This window comes from Entelurus aequoreus, linkage group LG23 (assembly GCF_033978785.1).
Source record: "Entelurus aequoreus isolate RoL-2023_Sb linkage group LG23, RoL_Eaeq_v1.1, whole genome shotgun sequence".
In the NCBI taxonomy this organism is placed as follows: domain Eukaryota; kingdom Metazoa; phylum Chordata; class Actinopteri; order Syngnathiformes; family Syngnathidae; genus Entelurus; species Entelurus aequoreus.
In genome coordinates this window covers 4,483,722-4,503,270 of record NC_084753.1, presented here as the reverse complement: position 1 = coordinate 4,503,270, position 19,549 = coordinate 4,483,722, and the positions used below count along the sequence as shown (strand labels likewise).

The 19,549-nt window shown below is 39.9% G+C and overlaps 1 protein-coding gene across 1 annotated transcript in view; it reads right to left on the bottom strand.

Annotated features, from left to right (window-relative positions):
* Positions 1-19,549, bottom strand: part of ppp2r5a (protein phosphatase 2, regulatory subunit B', alpha isoform) — a 92,812-nt gene that overhangs the window by 33,461 nt on the left and 39,802 nt on the right. The window contains exons 2-4 of the mRNA XM_062034778.1: positions 14,030-14,226; positions 2,174-2,275; positions 1,916-2,008 (exon numbers count right to left, since the gene is read on the bottom strand). Coding sequence (XP_061890762.1) covers positions 1,916-2,008; positions 2,174-2,275; positions 14,030-14,226 — 392 coding nt within the window. The remainder of the gene's footprint in view (positions 1-1,915; positions 2,009-2,173; positions 2,276-14,029; positions 14,227-19,549) is intronic.

Here is a 19,549-nt window from a genome sequence, read left to right as displayed (position 1 = left end):
CGTCAAAAAGATACCTTCTCCCTCCATCCATTTTCTACCGCTTGTCCCTTTTGGGGTTGTGGGGGTTCTGGAGCCTATCTCAGCTGCATTCGGGCGGAAGGCGGGGTACACCCTGGACAAGTCGCCACCTCATCACAGGGCCAACACAGATAGACAGACAACATTCACACACTAGGGACCATTTAGTGTTGCCAATCAACCTATCCCCAGGTGCATGTTTTTGGCGGTGGGAGGAAGCCGGAGTGCCCGGAGGGAACCCACGCAGTCACGGGGAGAACATGCAAACTCCACACAGAAAGACCCCGAGCCCGGGATTGAACTCAGGACCTTCGTATTGTGAGGCACATGCACTAACCCCTCTTCCACCGTGCTGCCCACCTACTCCCTCACTACTAATAAATACTCTAGTACTACAACTGGTTCGGAACTAACAGTTTTTGGATTGTAATTACCTAAATATGATTAGCACACTGCAAAAATGAAATCTAAGTAAGATGAAATATCTCAAATAAGGGTGATATTTGCTTATTTTCTGTCTAATAAGATAATTCTTCTCACTAAGCAGATTTTATGTTAGAGTGTTTTACTCGTTTTAAGGGTTTTGGTCCTAAATGATCTCAGTAAGATATTACAGCTTGTTGCTGAGATTTTAAAGACCTATATTGAGTAAAACATGCTTGAAACTAGAATATCAACTGTTGCAAAGCTGTGTCATCAACACTCACGAGTATAAAACTACGTTTTTAAAGTAATCATTTCTTATTTCAAGCGGGGAAAAAAAATGTCATGACTTTGACACAATTGTGTCTCATAATTAAAACAGATGACAGCCAAATGGACTTTGCTGTTTTATTTTCAATGAAACAATAGAAAATACGTACTCATATAGTAGTACAGTTGGCACAGTACAGTAAACTGACAGTTAATATTTAAACATTTAACATGTGACATTTCTAACAATTTTGAACAGAAATAGTTCATGCACATTCAGGTAAACTCCTCAAAATTACAATTTAAAAAAATTGTGGCCGGGGGCCGGGCTGTATATATGTGCACTAATTGACTGAAAGAGCACGCACTTGGCGCGATGATGTCATGTTATCGATGGAAAAATGCATTTTTAGACAATATGATTTGCCTGAGCGGCTAGTACAACCCCGAGAGTAACAAGCGGTTGCCTTGTTGCCTTTCCATTAAGAACAATAAATTAGTTTTTAGTTTAAGTTTGCTGGTTTCAAGAAATGTAATGCCGAGCGCATATCATTATGTCAAGATAATGGCACTAGCGTTTACTTAATTTAAGAACATTTTTCAACATATTGAGCAAAAAGGTCTCATATTTGTTTTTTCTACCAAGAAAAGTGCACTTGTTATTAGTGAGAATATACTTATTTTAAAGGTATTTTGGGGTTCATTGAGTTTAGCTAATTTGACTTGTTTTGGAAAGTCTTGATAAACCAAATTTTCTTGTTCTATTGGCAGATAATTTTGCTTAGTTCAAGTAAAATACCCCTCATTTTTGTAATTTTTTTTCTTGTTTTTGAACACTGACTTTTTGCAGTGCAGCAAAGTGGACAGCCATGAGCGTTGTGGCTCGGAGAGTGAACGGAGGCTAGTAAGTAAAGCTAACGAGATGGTTATCTAACCAGCAAGCTTGTTTCGCGACTCCTGGTCGTCTTGCCGTCCTGCAACAGCAAATATGTGAGCGTTCAACAAAATTTGTTTAAATTGTATTTTTGACATTTCGTTAAAAAAAACGCGGAAGTGATATTTCGACGTGAAAATCATTGTTTAAAAATACGGATTCCAGCGTTTTTGCAGATATTCACATGCCTGCAAGGGGGATAGCCTATCCATAATGCATGTTTTGTGGTTTACAGTCACACATTATTGCTGACACTTTCCAAACACTGACCTGAAGTACAAATTTCTGATCAATGTAGCGCTTTGCAATGCTGGGCTGGAAGTCCGGATTCTCAAGAAAGCGCAGAAGGAACTCATAGACGAGCTGAAAAGTAGTAGGGGGAAAAAACATTTTACATTATTTAAAGATACGGCGACACAATTGACTCCTCAGTGGCTAAGAGTCAGAAATGTATCATGATGATGCACTGCAGTCCCCTGGGATGCAGCTGAATGCAGGAATAGAGAAGAAACAAACTTAGATCCTTACTTGGATATGAGGCCATGAAGCTTCTAGAGTGGGTTCATCCTCCTCTGGGTCAAAATCTGGGTTGTCACTCGGTGCAAGTGTACGGAAAATGTTAGTGGTGATCTGTGGAATAGAATCACACAGTCAACTCAATTCAGTCTTTTTTTTTCCCCCCGCTATTGCTGTATACAGCAGATTTCATATAGTGACAAACAATTAACAAAAAAGAGCAAGTCATTAATTTTGATCTGCCATTAAGTAATGTAATCAATCTATGTTTTAATCTCACCTAAAAATGCTGAGAAAAGCCCTCATCTTGAGTTATTTTCATTTAAAGGGGACCTATGATTAATATAGTCTTTTCTGACTTATAAATGTTGTTACAATGTTTGATACTTGTTTTAAATAATGCCAAAGCATAAAATCATAAGGGACATGCATTTTGGCATGGACTTGCAACATATTATGAATGTACTTATTTGGACATTAGGTCAAGCTCTCACCCAATGGGGAGAACCCACCCCCCGTTTTTAATAATAATAATAATAATAATAATAATAATATATTGTATTTGTAATAAAGCACTTTACTTTGAGTAAAAAACCTCAAAGTGTTACAGTGTATTAAAAATAATAATAATACCGTAATACAAAATTAAAAGATAATAAGAAAATAAATAAAAATAAAAACTAGAACAGCCAAATAGCTAAAACTAGTATGCATATATCTAAACAAAAAGGCTTTTTTAAAAAGAAGGGTTTTTAAGCCTTTTTTCTAAAAGCATCCACAGTCTGTGGTGCCCTCAGGTGGTCAGGGAGAGCGTTCCACAGACTGGGAGCGGCGGAGCAGAAAGCCCGGTCTCCCATTGTTCGTAGCTTTGTCCTTGGAGGTTAGCCTGTCATTTTCACCAAATACCACCTTAGAAAACACTTGGCTCTCTTGGCGCCCACTAATACACATGTGTAACATGCAGTGACATAAATACTGTTAAAAGCAGCTGTTTTTTATGCAGGTCTGAATCGATTAGATAGTGTGCAGGCGTGACAAATGTTGTGGCCAGGTGAATCTACGTTTATAAAGTTTATTTTCGACCGTGTCTGGAAAAACTAATTGCGGTGACAACTCAAAGATATACAGTACAGGCCAAAAGTTTGGACACACCTTCTCATTCAATGCGTTTTCTTTATTTTCATGATTATTTACATTGTAGATTGACAATGAAGGCATCAAAACTATGAATGAACACATGTGGAGTTATGTACTTAACAAAACAAGGTGAAATAACTGAAAACATGTTTTATATTCTAGTTTCTTCAAAATAGCCACCCTTTCCTCTGATTACTGCTTTGCACACTCTAGGCATTCTCTTGATGAGCTTCAAGAGATGATGCCTTCAGTGACAATCTACAATGTAAATAGTCATGAAAATAAAGAAAAACACATTGAAATGACAAGGTGTGTCCAAACTTTTGGCCTGTACTGTATATTTAAACAGTGTACATTTTCAAAAGATAAATTATAATACTTTTGAATAGGGTGGAGCCTGGTTTCATTTGCAATCTGGGAACGCCTCCAGAAACAAACAGATTCAAAAAATACAGGTTATATTTAACACATACTATCTAAGACCAATTATTCTTTGTGGCACGTGTACAACTAACTAGAGTCGTGTATGAAGAGAGTATGGCCAACTCGGTTTCAGGCGATCTCCTTAATGATTGCTCAAAAGGCACTCAGACTACAGGGCGTCATGACTACTACCAGCTTTGAGCTGATGCTATGTTTTTGCGATGCTTCCTTGTTACTTTTTCGACGTGTAAAAATGCCGTGTTGTGCAGCGTGGGACTGCTCCACCTGCGAGAATCGTTGAAAGCTTTTACATCGCTTTCCCCACACCCCGGAAAGAAGATAATTACGGGAAGTGAAGGTTCGCCTTTAACACTGTAGAGCCGCAAATTACAGCATCTTGTGCCAGGTAAACGTCTGCGTTTTGTTCAGGAGAGAACACACACAAGCAAATACAAATAATAACAGAAAAAATTAACAAATTGAAGGGATGAATTGACACAATCATTGAATCTCTGTAAAACTAAAATAACGCAATTTGATAGCAGCAGAAGAGAAAGTAAAACACAAATGCAAATAGACGGACATTGAAAGAGAAAAATAAACCTAATTTCGGGTGTAATAATAGATGAGAAAGTGAACTGTAAATCTCGTAAAAAATATAGTGGCAAGAAATATGTCACTGAAGAAAGCCGAATATGTTCTAGACCAAAAATCACTTCAATATTCTCTACTGCTCGCCAGTGTTACCATATCTGAGTTATTGTGCAGAAATATGGGGAAAAAAACTACAAAAGGTGGGCGGGGTTGGGGGGCGGGGTTTGGTGGTAGTGGGGGTGTATATTGTAGCGTCCCGGAAGAGTTAGTGCTGCAAGGGTTTCTGGATATTTGTCCTGTTGCGTTTATGTTGTGTTACGGTGCGGATGTTCTCCCGAAATGTGTTTGTCATTCTTGTTTGGTGTGGGTTCACAGTGTGGCACATATTTGTAACAGTGTTAAAGTTGTTTATACGTCCACCCTCAGTGTGACCTGTGTGGCTGTTGACCAAGTATGCCTTGCATTCACTCATGTGTGTGTAAAAGCCGCATATATTATGTGACTGGGCCGGCACGCTGTTTGTATGAAGGAAAAGCGGACGTGACGACAGGTTGTAGAGGACGCTAAAGGCAGTGCCTTTAAGGCACGCCCCCAATATTGTTGTCCGGGTGGAAATCGGGAGAAATTCGGGAGAATGGTTGCCTATGTGGGCCCTGTACCGAGGATGTCGTTGTGGCTTGTGCAGCCCTTTGAGACACCTGTGATTTAGGGCTGTATAAATAAACATTGATTGATTGATATGTCCTACGTCCGTGTTTTCCGTACAGCGGCGTTTTAAAAAGTCATTAATTTTACTGTTTGAAACCGATACTGATAATTTCTGATATTACATTTTAAAGCATTTATCGGCCGTTAATATCGGCAGGCCGATTATATCGGACATCTCTTAATTTTAATGTTGGCCATTATAGTGGTACTTGGCAAAGTTTTTTTTTTAATGTACCGTATTTTTCAGACTATAAGTCGACGTTTTTTTCATAGTTTGGCCGTGGGTGCGACTTATACTCCAGAGCGATTTACGTGTGAAATTATTAACACATTACCGTAAAATATCAAATATTATTATTTATCTCATTCGCGTGAGCGACGAAGAAAATGTCCGCAATCGTCACACACACGCCAACCAATAAGAATTCGGCGGGGGCGGGTCATGGCAGAAGTGCATTGTGGGTCATGGAATGCTAACTGCTATATGCTATACGCTACTGCCGGAGCTATTAAAATGGATCACATCAACATTGGCGGTAACTTATAAAAACTGAGAAGGGCTAAACTAAAATGGCACCGAAAAGGAAATCACATACTGCAGATTACAAGCCGGACGTAGTGAAATATGCAGCAGAAAACGGCGACCGAGCAGCAGAAAGAAAGGGAGTGGCGCATACCAGGAGCGACAACGAGGAAGAAGATATCATGGGATTTAGCGATAAGGAGTGACAGATTGTTTGGTAAACGTATAGCATGTTCTATATGTTATAGTTATATGTTTTAGTTGGACCAGTTGATCTGCCGTTTCTTTTCTTCTCTCCTCTGCTCCCCTCTTCCTTGGAGGGGGGGTTGCACAGGTCCGGTGGCCATGGATGAAGTGCTTGCTGTCCAGAGTCGGGACCCCGGGTGGACCGCTAGCCTGTGCATCGGTTGGGGACATCTCTGCGCTGCTGACCCGTCTCCGCTCAGGATGGTTTCCTGCTGGCCCCACTATGGACTGGACTCTCATTATTATGTTAGATCCACTATGGACTGGACTCTCAATATTATGTTAGATCCACTATGGACTGGACTCTCAATATTATGTTAGATCCACTATGGACTGGACTTTCACTATTATGTTAGATCCACTATGGACTGGACTTTCACAATATTATGCTAGACCCACTCGACGTCCATTGCATCCGGTCTCCCCTAGAGAAGGGGGGGGGGGGGGTCACCCACATTTGCGGTCCTCTCCAAGGTTTCTCATAGTCATTCATATTGACATCCCACTGGGTTGTGAGTTTTTCCTTGCCCTTATGTGGGCTCTGAACCGAGGATGTCATTGTGGCTTGTGCAGCCCTTTGAGACACTTGTGATTTAGGGCTATATAAATAAACATTGATTGATTGATTGATTGTCTACCTTTATCAATGGAGCCGTCGGGTTGTTTTTGAAAAGTAACATTCACATTCATTGGACCAACAATTCACTAACAGCAATGGAGTCCCCTCTGCGGAGAAAAAACGAAAAGAAGAGAAGACAAAACTCCACTCTTCCCCTTTCCTCCCTTTTGCCCGCCCAACTACTACTACCTTTCAATGCACTAAATTAGTCTGATTCCTCAAAAAGTTTGGCTCTAAAGAAGCATCCTACAACCCATGGAAACACTTTCATTAGATCCTGTTTGGCTTTTGAGAAACCGGACTAACACCTAAATTATGCGATTGGAAACCAGATCTCTCGAGTCGGTATGTGCTGCCCCAGGGGACCCTTGTATCGCGCATGCAAAAGTCTCAATGTGCAGGATATCAACCGGAAGCAGATCTTATTCACTCGGCAACAACTGGAATGAAGAGGAAACTGTTTATTTGCTTCACAAAAATAATGTTACATTTTTAAGTGCATCGATGGGAGAAAAAACAGATTTACGGTCTTTAAGAAGGTAGTTAAGGAAACGGGGAATGCCGGCTTCGTTCGGGCTCCCAAACGAAATACGAATGAGATGAAAGAGAATGAATCAGGCACTGTATATTTCAAAGTAAAGAATTTGTGCATCTGCATTTATGGACTCCAAACTGGTTTTGCAATTATTCTGTATTGCGCACAATTGGCAAGCTTGTCCAGAACAATAGCAACCATTATCTGGAACAGTTTCGGCCTGGGCACGAATGGTCTCTTCCTTCTAATTTAAAACTTCTTCCATCAATCCACAGAGCCTTTAGAACGAACTTTGAGACATTCGATGACATTCGTTTTCATTATTCTCCGTCTGAAAATTCCTTTCTTTGCTTCGGACTTGCATCCGCTCCGAGGCCTTCTTGGTAGTAGTGTCATGTTCGTGGCGAAATCTAAGATGATTTCTTTATGTCATCTATTTAACATCAACATAGCCATTAGACACGTAATATTTGTAATATGTGCCAACATTACAGCAGACATCAGGTACAACAAGAGCAGCGCTGTTGACTTGTAAGGAGCTGCAGATGCCTTGTTTTGTGTGTGATGTCATAGGTCAATTGGAAAATCAATACAATAATCCGCGCTAAAAGGAAATAAGCGACCCCCAGTTTACGGGGAGGCACACTGCCTATGACCAATAGTCACATCAGAGTGTATACAATGTTTCACAATGTGTGAAAATAACCAAAAAAAACTAACATTCAGACTAATTTAGTCCAAGGAAACGTACTCAATGACAGCCAGACAATGTCCACTTCAGGGTGAGACTGACCATTGTTTTACACACACCCAACAAGTCAAGCATACGAAGGTGGCGAGGAAAATCCCAGATACATACACAGACAGTAAAGTAACGCGCTAAATATGACTGTAATTAATCGCAATTAACACGATAATTTGACGCTTTTAAGTCCACACACTGCTGACATGGCACAACCTGTCTAGACAGACATAAGATCAGCCTCCATGTTCTAATCCTCTTGAGTGCACAGTATGTTCCACAGACTCCAATTATATCATAATACAAACAGTAGGATGCACTGTATTTTTACATTACTGGACCCTTCAGGCTCACATGCATACCTGTACAGTTACTAAATCATATAGCATTACTATTGCGACTTTAGGGTTTTACTACTTACGTATAAAATACTAAACGGTCTAGCTCCATTCTATCTTGCTGATTGTATTGTACCATATGTCCCTGCAAGAAATCTGCGTTCTAAGAACTCCGGCTTAATAGTGATGCCCAGAGCCCCCCAAAAAAGTCTACGGGCCATAGAGCGTTTTCTATTCGGGCTCCAGTACTCTGGAACAGTTAAGAGATGCTACCTCAGTAGAAGCATTTAAGTCCCATCTTAAAACTCATTTGTATACGCTAGCGTTTAAATAGACCCCCTTTTAGACCAGTTGATCTGCCGTCTCTTTTCTGCTCTGCCCCCCTCTCCTGCGTGGAGAGGTTATTAGGTGACCACAGATGATGCGCTAGATGTTCAAAGTCGGGACTTGGGGTGGACCACTCATCTGTGCATTAGTTGATGACGTCTCCGCGCTGCTGACTTGTCTCCACTCAAGATGATCCCCTGCTGGCCCCACTATGGACTGGACTCTCACTATTATGTTAGATCCACTATGGACTGGACTCTCACTATTATGTTAGATCCACTATGGACTGGACTCTCACTATTATGTTAGATCCACTATGGACTGGACTCTCACTATTAAGTTAGATCCACTATGGACTGGACTCTCACTATTATGTTAGATCCACTATGGACTGGACTCTCACTATTATGTTAGATCTACTATGGACTGGACTCTCACTATTATGTTAGATCCACTATGGACTGGACTCTCACTATTATGTTAGATCTACTATGGACTGGACTCTCACTATTATGTTAGATCCACTATGGACTGGACTCTCACTATTATGTTAGATCCACTATGGACTGGACTCTCACTATTATGTTAGATCCACTATGGACTGGACTCTCACTATTATGTTAGATCCACTATGGACTGGACTCTCACAATATTAACTAGATCCACTATGGACTGGACTCTCACACTATTAACTAGATCCACTCCACGTCCATTGCACCGGTCGCCCAGGGGTGGGTCCCCCACATCTGCGGTCCCCTCCAAGGTTTCTCATTGTATCCCATTGGGTTGAGCTTTTTCTTGCCCTGATGTGGGATCTGAGCCGAGAATGTCGTTGTGGCTTGTGCAGCCCTTTGAGACACTTGTGATTAAGGGCTATATAAATAAACTTTGATTGATTGATTGATTTGTGTTGGCCCTGCGATGAGGTGGCGACTTGTCCAGGGTGTACCCCGCCTTTCGCCTGATTGCAGCTGAGATAGGCTCCAGCACCCCCCGCGACCCCAAAAGGTATAAGCGGTACAAAATGGATGGATGGATGATTGATTGATTGATATTCTTTGTGGGTCAATTTTGCACATTTTAGTAGCTTCTGCTAAGTTTAGCAGCTTAAACTCCACCCTAAACATCAGCTTTACAGATGCCGTTTTTGCTCTATGTTCCAGTAGATGTCCTGACATCTACTGGAACACTTGCTGGTATCAGCCACAGTAAAAGGAATTGGGGGAGGAAGGAGGTCATTGATGTTGATAGGTTTTAAATGTAGTGAGTCCCTGGGATCTACAGGTGGTGGTTTGAGTGGGTCCTGGGAAAATTCAGTGGGTTCTCACTAAAAGGGGCAGTTTGCAACCTTTACGTGGATGCCAACTTTCCAATGTGCCATTAAATGCCGCCCTCTTACGACTTTCAGCACGGTATGTCATAACTACGCCTGTATGTAACACGTGCACGCTTTGTGTGTTGTTCGCTAATGAGCTGGATAGCTAACATTGAATGTATATTCTTCATAACAACAAGACTGCAAATTGCTAATTGCTTCTCTTGGACTGCTTTTGTGTATGTGCACGTGCTCCCTGCACGCGCATGTGTAAGAGACAGCATTGAGTGACAAGCCTGAACAAATTTCTCGGACCGACAAGCAATTTTCATTCAATTTAATTAGCAATTGTGAAAAATATAGACACTTTAAAAAAATAGATATGTTCTGTTAAAGGACTATCGGTAAAATTGCTCGCCGCTGATGTTCTTGTTATTAAAAAAAAAAGAAAATCCATATAGTTCTTATATTCTTCTTTTTCAAAATTATTAATAGCATTTGCAAAGATTACTGATCTGCTTGTTTCTTGGAGTGCAATATGGGTGTTAATATAGTGATTTTGTTTTATTATTTACCCATACATGCACAATATGTATTATCGGTAGGTCGTGAGTTCAAAAATGTATCTGAAACTGAACACTACTCCAAACCTGAAAAGGCAATTGACATACAAAATTCAGATAAAATAGCATTTTTTAGCTACATAAACAGCACCAAAATAAATGTGTAAAATTAAAATCACTATAAGTATTACCAAAATAAACAATAGAAGTAGACAAAAAACATTCTCAACTGCAATAAATGTGCTAGTTTTGTTGTCAGTAGTGTAAATGTTGCAGTACATGAAATTGTCAGCTGAAAAGTAGACATTTGTATGTGATGAGCTTCAGCTTGAGAAAACTTTGACAGGAAGATGCAGAAGGTAGACGCCGTTATTTTGCATGGGGCGTAAGAGAAAGGTACGTACAGGTGATGTTGAAGTCAGTAGTACTGGAAGCAGAAAGTATAGCAAGCAGCATTTTTGTACAGACGTACTCTCAGCTACCGCCACAAGCATTATTCATCACTGCCAACGAAATGCAGTACGGAATGGATTCATATGGTGAGTGGAAGGCTGGGGGGGTTCATTATTTTGCAATGCAGTCTGCTGAAAATGACGGAAAGCACCACTCTACATACTGTAGCTATGGTCAAAGTTGGAATTGCCAAAAAACACATTTTAAGATAGTCAACAAATGACTTCCGTCTGGTTGCTGAAGTGGATAGTGCACCCCCCCAATTGGTCACGTTTCATGTGTCAGGTAAACCACGACGAATCGAGCCGTATAAATCCCCTTCCTACTGTATGTTTTTTTCATTTGATCACAGCACACCCTCTAAACCAGTGTTTTTCAACCACTGTGCCGTGAGATACGGTCTGGTGTGCCATGGAAGATTATCTAATTTCACATATTTGGGTTAAAAATACTTTTTTTGCAAACCAGTAATTATAGTCTGCAAAAGATGTGTTGTTGTTGAGTGTCGGTGCTGTCTAGAGCTCGGCAGAGTAACCGTGTAATACTCTTCCATATCAGTAGGTGGCAGCTGGTAGCTAATTGCTTTGTAGATGTCGGAAACAGCGGGAGGCAGTGTGCAGGTAAAAAGTTATCTTATGCTTAAACCAAAAATAAACAATAGGTGAGTGCCCCTAAGAAAAATCATTGAAGCTTAGTGAAGGCTATGCAGAACGAAACTAAAACTGAACTGGCTACAAAGAAAAGAAAAACAGAATGCTGGACGACAGCAAAGACTTACTGTGGAGCAGAGAAGGCGTCCACAAAGTATATCCGAACATGTCATGACAATCAACAATGTACCCACAAAGAAGGATAAAAACATCTGAAATATTCTTGATTGCTAAAACAAAGTAGATGCGGGAAATATGGCTCAAAGGAAGACATGAAACTGCTATAGGAAAATACCACAAAAAGAGAAAATGCCACCAAAATAGGAGCGCAAGACAAGAACTACAACACTACACACAGGAAAACACCAAAAAACTCTAAATAAGTCACGGTGTGATGTGACAGGTGGTGACAGTAAAACCTACTTTGAGACAAGAGCTATAGTGATGCATGATTGGTTATGGTTTGAATTCATATCCAACAATTGCGAGAACGACTTTTTAATTGTCAATATCGGCTGCTGAGTTTCATTTTTCAATTATTTCTGCTGGTGGTGTGCCTCGGGATTTTTTCAATGACAAAAATGTGCCTTGGCTCGGAAAAGGTTGAAAAACACTGCTCCAAACGTTAAAACACCATCGACACGAATGAGCACAACATCCAGCAGTGGGTTTATTTACTAGCTAGTTTGTATCTGTAGTTGTTGAAAATAAATCCGCAGTGGCTATTTGTTTTGATAGTGGCTCAATGAGCATAGGTGATCACGTTTGTGCTAAACAGATGAACGGAAGGTTGATACAGCGCTTGTCTGGTCTGCTGACAAAAGTTTCTCTTGCTAGTTACAGTGATTTTAAAACTCAAATTGTGTCATTTTTCACGGCAAAACTGAGGTGCATCCCTGGGATGCACGGATTCTGAGCTTAACTTGTCCTTTTGTGTTTTTTTTGCATCAGACGCAAGATGCATACCTAGCAACATTAGGGGTGTAACGGTACGTGTATTTGCATTGAACCGTTTCGGTACGGGGGTTTCGGTTCGGTTTGGAGGTGTACCGAACGAGTTTCCACACGAACATATTAAGTAGCCACCTCCGCTTCCTTATGCCTCTGTCTCTCAGTACTCTACACAGCACCCAGCATTGTCCCACCCACACAACCATCTGATTGGTTACAAACAGAGCGGTAACAGCCAATCAGCAGTGCGTATTCAGAGCGCATGTAGTCAGTGCTTAGCGTTTAGCAGGTAAGCATCAGGAAGCGGACTCTCCCCAAATTCTAATAAACACCTCCCAGTCAACTACTAGTAACATCACTATGAGCCTGTTGACCTTCTAGAAATATAAAAGGCAGCTCAGCTCGCTCGCAGTCCTGGCTTGAGGTGAAGGCTAATTCGCTTTTAGCGTAACGTTAGCTCATTTTGGGGTGTGTGTGTGTGTGTGTGTGTGTGTGTGTGTGTGTGTGTGTGTGTGTGTGTGTGTGTGTGTGTGTGTGTGTGTGTGTGTGTGTGTGTGTGTGTGTGAAGCAGCAAAAAAGGACATTATGTTAAATGAAGAGTTTCTGTCTCTGATAGTTGATATAATAATGTAACTGCATCATTAAGCCTACATGAACTCCATGGTGTTCAGGGATTAATAGTCTCTCCTATTGCTATTGTACCATTTTTTCAGCTATAGTTACACTACCGTTCAAAAGTTTGGGGTCACATTGAAATGTCCTTATTTTTGAAGGAAGAGCACTGTACTTTTCAATGAAGATAACTTTAAACTAGTCTTAACTTTAAAGAAATACACTCTATACATTGCTAATGTGGTAAATGACTATTCTAGCTGCAAATGTCTGGTTTTTGGTGCAATATCTACATAGGTGTATAGAGGCCCATTTCCAGCAACTATCACTCCAGTGTTCTAATGGTACAATGTGTTTGCTCATTGGCTCAGAAGGCTAATTGATGATTAGAAAACCCTTGTGCAATCATGTTCACACATCTGAAAACAGTTTAGCTCGTTACAGAAGCGACAAAACTGACCTTCCTTTGAGCAGATTGAGTTTCTGGAGCATCACATTTGTGGGGTCAATTAAACGCTCAAAATGGCCAGAAAAAGAGAACTTTCATCTGAAACTCGACAGTCTATTCTTGTTCTTAGAAATGAAGGCTATTCCACAAAATTGTTTGGGTGACCCCAAACTTTTGAACGGTAGTGTACATTAGTCATTAGTAATGCAGCAGCCTAGTTTTGAATGGCAGGGTCCCTGCTATCACATGTTGATAAAAATATAACATTTACATAATACAAATCAACTACAGGCTTCCCAAATGCTGTAATAAATTAAGCATGATGAGTTGACTTGAAACTGTTTAATGTTGCACTTTTTATATGTAGAAGAAAAGTTTTGTCATTTGATTTAATCTGAGCAACAACTTGAGGCAGTTTAATGTTGATTAATGTGGGCAGAATTATTATAGTCTTCCCAATGTTAAAAGGATAAAGCCATTGTTTACACATTTGGTAAATAACCCAAAAATGTATATTTTGTTGTTTTCTTACTGTACCGAAAATGAACCAAACCGTGACCTCTAAACCGAGGTACGTACCGAACCGAAATGTTTGTGTACCGTTACACCCCTAAGCAACATCATCAACATCATCATGAAGAACCGTTTCTATTTGTAAAGGTCAAAGGCTGAATATATCCTCACCATGTTGGTGATCTCAGGGTATGCAGACTCCACGAGGACTCCTCTGTTGGTGGACACATAGTCCACCAGCTCATTCAGTGTGGCCCTCTTGATCTCCTTGCTCTTCATCTCCGTCACCGAGTCAATGAAGTCAAAGAGCATGCAGCACTGTCGGAGTTTCTGACTGAAAAGTTCCTGTTGCTCCGTGGAGGGCGCATCTGGAATCACACAAGTGAAAATAAAGACATGTTGGTTACTTCACACTAGAGCAGTGCTTCTCAACAGGGGGTCCTTGTTATTTTCCCAGGTTTTAGCCAGTGAAAAAAGAAAATTATTTGAAAATAATGTAACTATCTGATCTCCATGAGTGTATGTCGCTTTTTGCTTGCTACGCTGCCTTAAGGTGCGTGCCATGTTTCTGGGCAAGGGTACCGAGTGGGGAATTAACGCGCAGTGTGCCACGAGCGGGGGAGGGACACCACTGAAGGAATAGGACACCATAAAGAGAGCGATGGCGTCTCACGGCAGCAGCTCACGCTGTTCTGTGTGGGAAAATCGAGCACAAGTTCTGTCTCTAAACTTGGGCTGTCAAACGATTAAAACATTGAATTGCGATTAATCACATTTTGGCCATAATTTACTCGCACTTTTAATTGCAGATATAATTTTTTATCTTTAATAACTGATAACCTGAGGAAGATAATTTTCTTGTTGTTTTGCTTTATGCATCCATCCATCCATCCATTTTCTACCGCTTATTCCCTTCAGGGTTGCGGGGGGCGCTGGAGCTTATCTCAGCTACAATCGGGCGGGGGGCGGGGTACACCCTGGACAAGTCGCCACCTCATCGCAGGTAAAAAACATATAAGTCGCACTGGAGTATAAGTCGCATTTTTGGGGGAAATATATTTGATAAAAGCCAACACCAAGAATAGACATTTGAAAGGCAATTTAAAATAAATAAAGAATAGTGAACAACAGGCTGAATAAGTGTACGTTATATGAGGCATAAATAACCAACTGAGAAGGTGCCTGGTATGTTAACGTAACATATTATGGTAAGAGTCATTCAAATAACTATAACATATAGAACATGCTATACGTTTACCAAACAATCTGTCACTCCTAATCGCTAAATCCCATGAAATCTTATACGTCTAGTCTCTTACGTGAATGAGATAAATAATATTATTTGATATTTTACGCTAATGTGTTAATCATTTCACACATAAGTCGCTCCTGAGTAAGAGTCGCACCCCCGGCCAAACTACGAAAAAAACTGCGACTTATAGTCCGAAAAATACAGTACATTAATATATATGTATTTTCATATACTAATGCATTTTTAAAAATACATATTTTTTTGTCATCTTTGCAGTACATCTCAAATGTCAGCAAAATAACATTGAATCGAGAATCAATTCTGAATTGAATTGTCAACTCAGAAATTAGAATCGACGCGGATCGCCACCTAAAAAAAATCGGAAAAAATATATATTTGGTAATGTAATCTGTGATACTTCCACAAAAATAAATGCTAGTACATCAATTAATTAATAATTACTAGAGGGGGTGGGGGGTTGGAAATGGCTTGGTCTTGTCGGGAGAGCGACCTATCTAGGTTTTTAAGATGGGCTCTTTTTTGTCGATTAAACTAACGCAGCTGAATTTTCCCACGCTACGGGATGGACAGAGGGTCACGCAAGGTGCGGTTGCACATCTTGATTGCAGGTCAGAAAAAATTGTCCCATTAACAGGAAATGTTCGTTAACTCTCTATTGTCGCTTAACTTTGACAACCCTACTCTAAATAAACCAAAAAAAAAGTTACATTTAGCCAGAAAGAGGCAGTGTAGTCATTTCCAGCTTTGACAGTGAAGCTTTTTATGGATTAGGTGGTGAGTACGTTCAGGGTTATTAAAGCTGTCCAGACCAGCCAAGCTATTAACAGCATTTGGAAGCCGTCCAGGCAAGCACACTGCACGGCGATGTTGTGTTCAGGCACAGCGTGGGTAATCACTGTGGCCACAGGACAGTACCCTGCTGAGAGTTGCATCACTTTGAGTTCATACACTTTGTGCAAGGTCAGCGTCAAGCACTTTCATAATCCCCTATCAAGCTTTTTAGTGCACCGTACAGAACATTAAGAGTCAATATTTTTTTAAGAAAGAAAACTTGGATGGATCACAAATTGTTATGTGTCAAGCTTAATATTTAGCGATGCAACAAAATAGGCAGCACACAGCATGGCAGGACCACAAACAAAACAAAACAAAAGCCGGCGGATGGTGCTGACAGTTGACAAAGCACATATGCAACTTTAAGGGTCACACTTGACATGAACCCGTTAGCGAGTAGACATGTAGCCAACATGAAGAATTGGATTCTGCTTTAATGGTATAAGCAGAACTGTTTTATCATTTTGGAGGGGCTTTAAAATATTCTTGTCTATGATAAATCACAGTGAATAGTACATCTTAAATATATGTGGAGTGTAATAATTTCGCCAAAACCTTAGGTCAAAGAAAAATATTATTTTTGTGGATTTGATACATTATCCTCACAATTGCATAACTCTTCCATTAAATATTTGGGTTATGCAGAGGATGATAAATATAGCCTGCTGTTTTGCTGCAAACAATTACCACTGGCAACAATGTTGCTTAGATTATACATACCCCACTTGTCTTTCAAATCTTTGTGTGTTTGAAAGGAACCATTTATGTTCCATTGTTTTCTCTCTTTGCCTCTCCAGCTGCAGACTGAATTGTATTCCCCCTGCCTCCCAATGTGATGCTATTTTTGCCTTTAAGATACAAATGCATTAGTGCAAAAATTCCTGAGGGTGTTTCAGAAAAAAACACATTTCTATAAGAGCTCCGTAGCTGTGTCAAGAGTAAATACAAGGAAGCAGTTGAGAAAAGACAAAAATATCCCAATTAACACAGCTGCAAGGTCGATAACAGTGAGCAAGAATAAAAAATCACGCGTCCCACGTGCGTGTTTAACGCTTGAATCTAAAGTGATATGTAATCACACTTACACACTTGCAAAACAAAGCAAGTTTGGCAGGCTGCACAGGACGCTGGTATTTCTAAAGCTTTTTGATTGCACATCCCCGGGTTGCTTAAACGAGCAGCTTTATTGAAAACACAAACACATTTGCTATTACTGTTGGGGTTAACTATATTTAAATGTTAAGAAAAGACAAGACAAAGAAGATGTAAAAAGTAAAGACCATGTTTATACATCAGGATATACACCAAAGAGACAATGCAAAGTTGGGTCATTGAGGTTATTATATGACACTTTTGACCTCTTCACGAGGGATACTTATGGAAAATGTCTGCTCCAGTTTAACTGAACTCCATGTGAACACCTCTTTTCGTGACACAGCATGTTTTTTTAAGCAAGTCAGGACTTGTGTGGCTGAAGTACTCATCTGAAAACAACAACGGTCATAAACAGGGAGTTAACATGATAAGACACTGTTACGTTGTGTTTGAAACCTATAATTCATTCTAATACATGAACCAACAACAGAATCAACATAACTGCATCTATCCTAAATAGGGAATTTAGTGGATTAATCGATCCGTAAAAGGGGTCATATTATGCTAAACTCACTTTTCTTACCTGCTGGCACCTGTTTTTGTGTATTTGGGGTTTACATTTGAACCATGGAGGCGTTGCAAAGATATTTATAAGACAATTATGTCTTGAAATCTGTGAGATTTGCCAACAATTGTGACCGAGGCTGCCATTGTTACATCAGCGGATACATGGTAGAGCAGGGCTATTTAATTAGTGGCCCAGGAATGACACCATACCAGACCCCCGAGTTCAGTTCAAAACTTGGTAGACAAACATGTTTGCAGCAAATTCCTAAAAACACTATAGTTCTCCTGTTGTGTAAACACTTTGAAGATCCTTGCATTGACCTTTTAACCTCCTAAAGGCCAGCGGACACTTGTATTTTGCTAAACTGGGCTGTATTCTTCAGATATTTGGAACTGTTCAAATAAACAGAACAAAAACAAATGTACACTGCAGAGGATATTGGTACCAAAATAAGAACAACAGTGTGTGTGTGTATATATATATATATATATATATATATATATATATATATATATATATATATATATATATATATATATATATATATATATATACACACACACACACACACTACCATTCAAAAGTTTGGGGTCACATTGCAATGTCCTTATTTTTTAAGGAAAAGCACTGTACTTTTCAATGAAGACAACTTTAAACTAGTCTTAACTTGAAAGAAATACACTCTATACATTGCTAATGTGGTAAATGACTATTCTAGCTGCAAATGTCTGGTTTTTGGTGCAATATCTACATAGTTGTATAGAGGCCCAGTTCCAGCAACTATCACTCCAGTGTTCTAATGGTTCAATGTGTTTGCTCATTGGCTCAGAAGGCTAATTGATGATTAGAAAACCCTTGTGCAATCATGTTCACACATCTGAAAACAGTTTAGTTTGTTACAGAAGCTACAAAACTGACCTTCCTTTGAGCAGATTGAGTTTCTGGAGCATCACATTTGTGGGGTCAATTAAACGCTCAAAATGGCCAGAAAAAGAGAACTTTCATCTGAAACTCGACAGTCTATTCTTGTTCTTAGAAATGAAGGCTATTCCACAAAATTGTTTGGGTGACCCCAAACTTTTGAACGGTAGTGTATATATATATTTTTTTCTACATTTTTAGTGCTTACATATTGAGTCTAATGACAGATATAATTTCAAACAAACACCACTTAGTATTAGAAATGACCACAGCGGAAGATTTTAGCATGCACATGCATGTATGAGCCAGTCTGCCCCACAACAAGAGGACTGAGAAATAGAAGGAAGTTATTGACTACAACTGAATAAAAATGGCGGACTTACGCAACCCTATTCAGGTAAATCCTTACCATGTATTTAGATATCTGCTGACGTAACAATGGCTAAATACGTCTCTAAAGGTTCAATTCCAAATGGCAAGATCGTTTTATACATTACTCCGTCCATGCCTACATGATTTGATTTCATTCGTTGGGAGTTACGGAGATCCCAAATACACAAAAACAGGTACCAACAGGTAAGAAAAGTTGTTTTTTCATAATAGGGTCACTCTAAAGATTGAGCAAAATGGAGTGCACAACTGGTCTGTGACCACCGTAGGGGCTGGTGATTCAGACTCTACTTTGTGGACTAAACACGGCTGGAAGGTTATTCTACATACCATTGCAAAAACCGATCCGCCACAAGGCCATGAAATGCAGTAAAACAGCTATTTTATCTTATTTTTTTAAATTGGAAGTTAAAGGGGTTTAAAAATGATAAAAGGTGTCCTGGTAATGGTGTTCAAATGTAAACCAAGGCCATTATTAGTGAACACATTAGGCCAAAAGTTCTGGTTGTGAACAGAATGCAGTTTGCGTGACAGAATGTGGTTATATTACGCAACAATTTTCCATTTTAGCATCCCCGTGTTTCAGTAACTGCAGCAAAGGTCAACCACC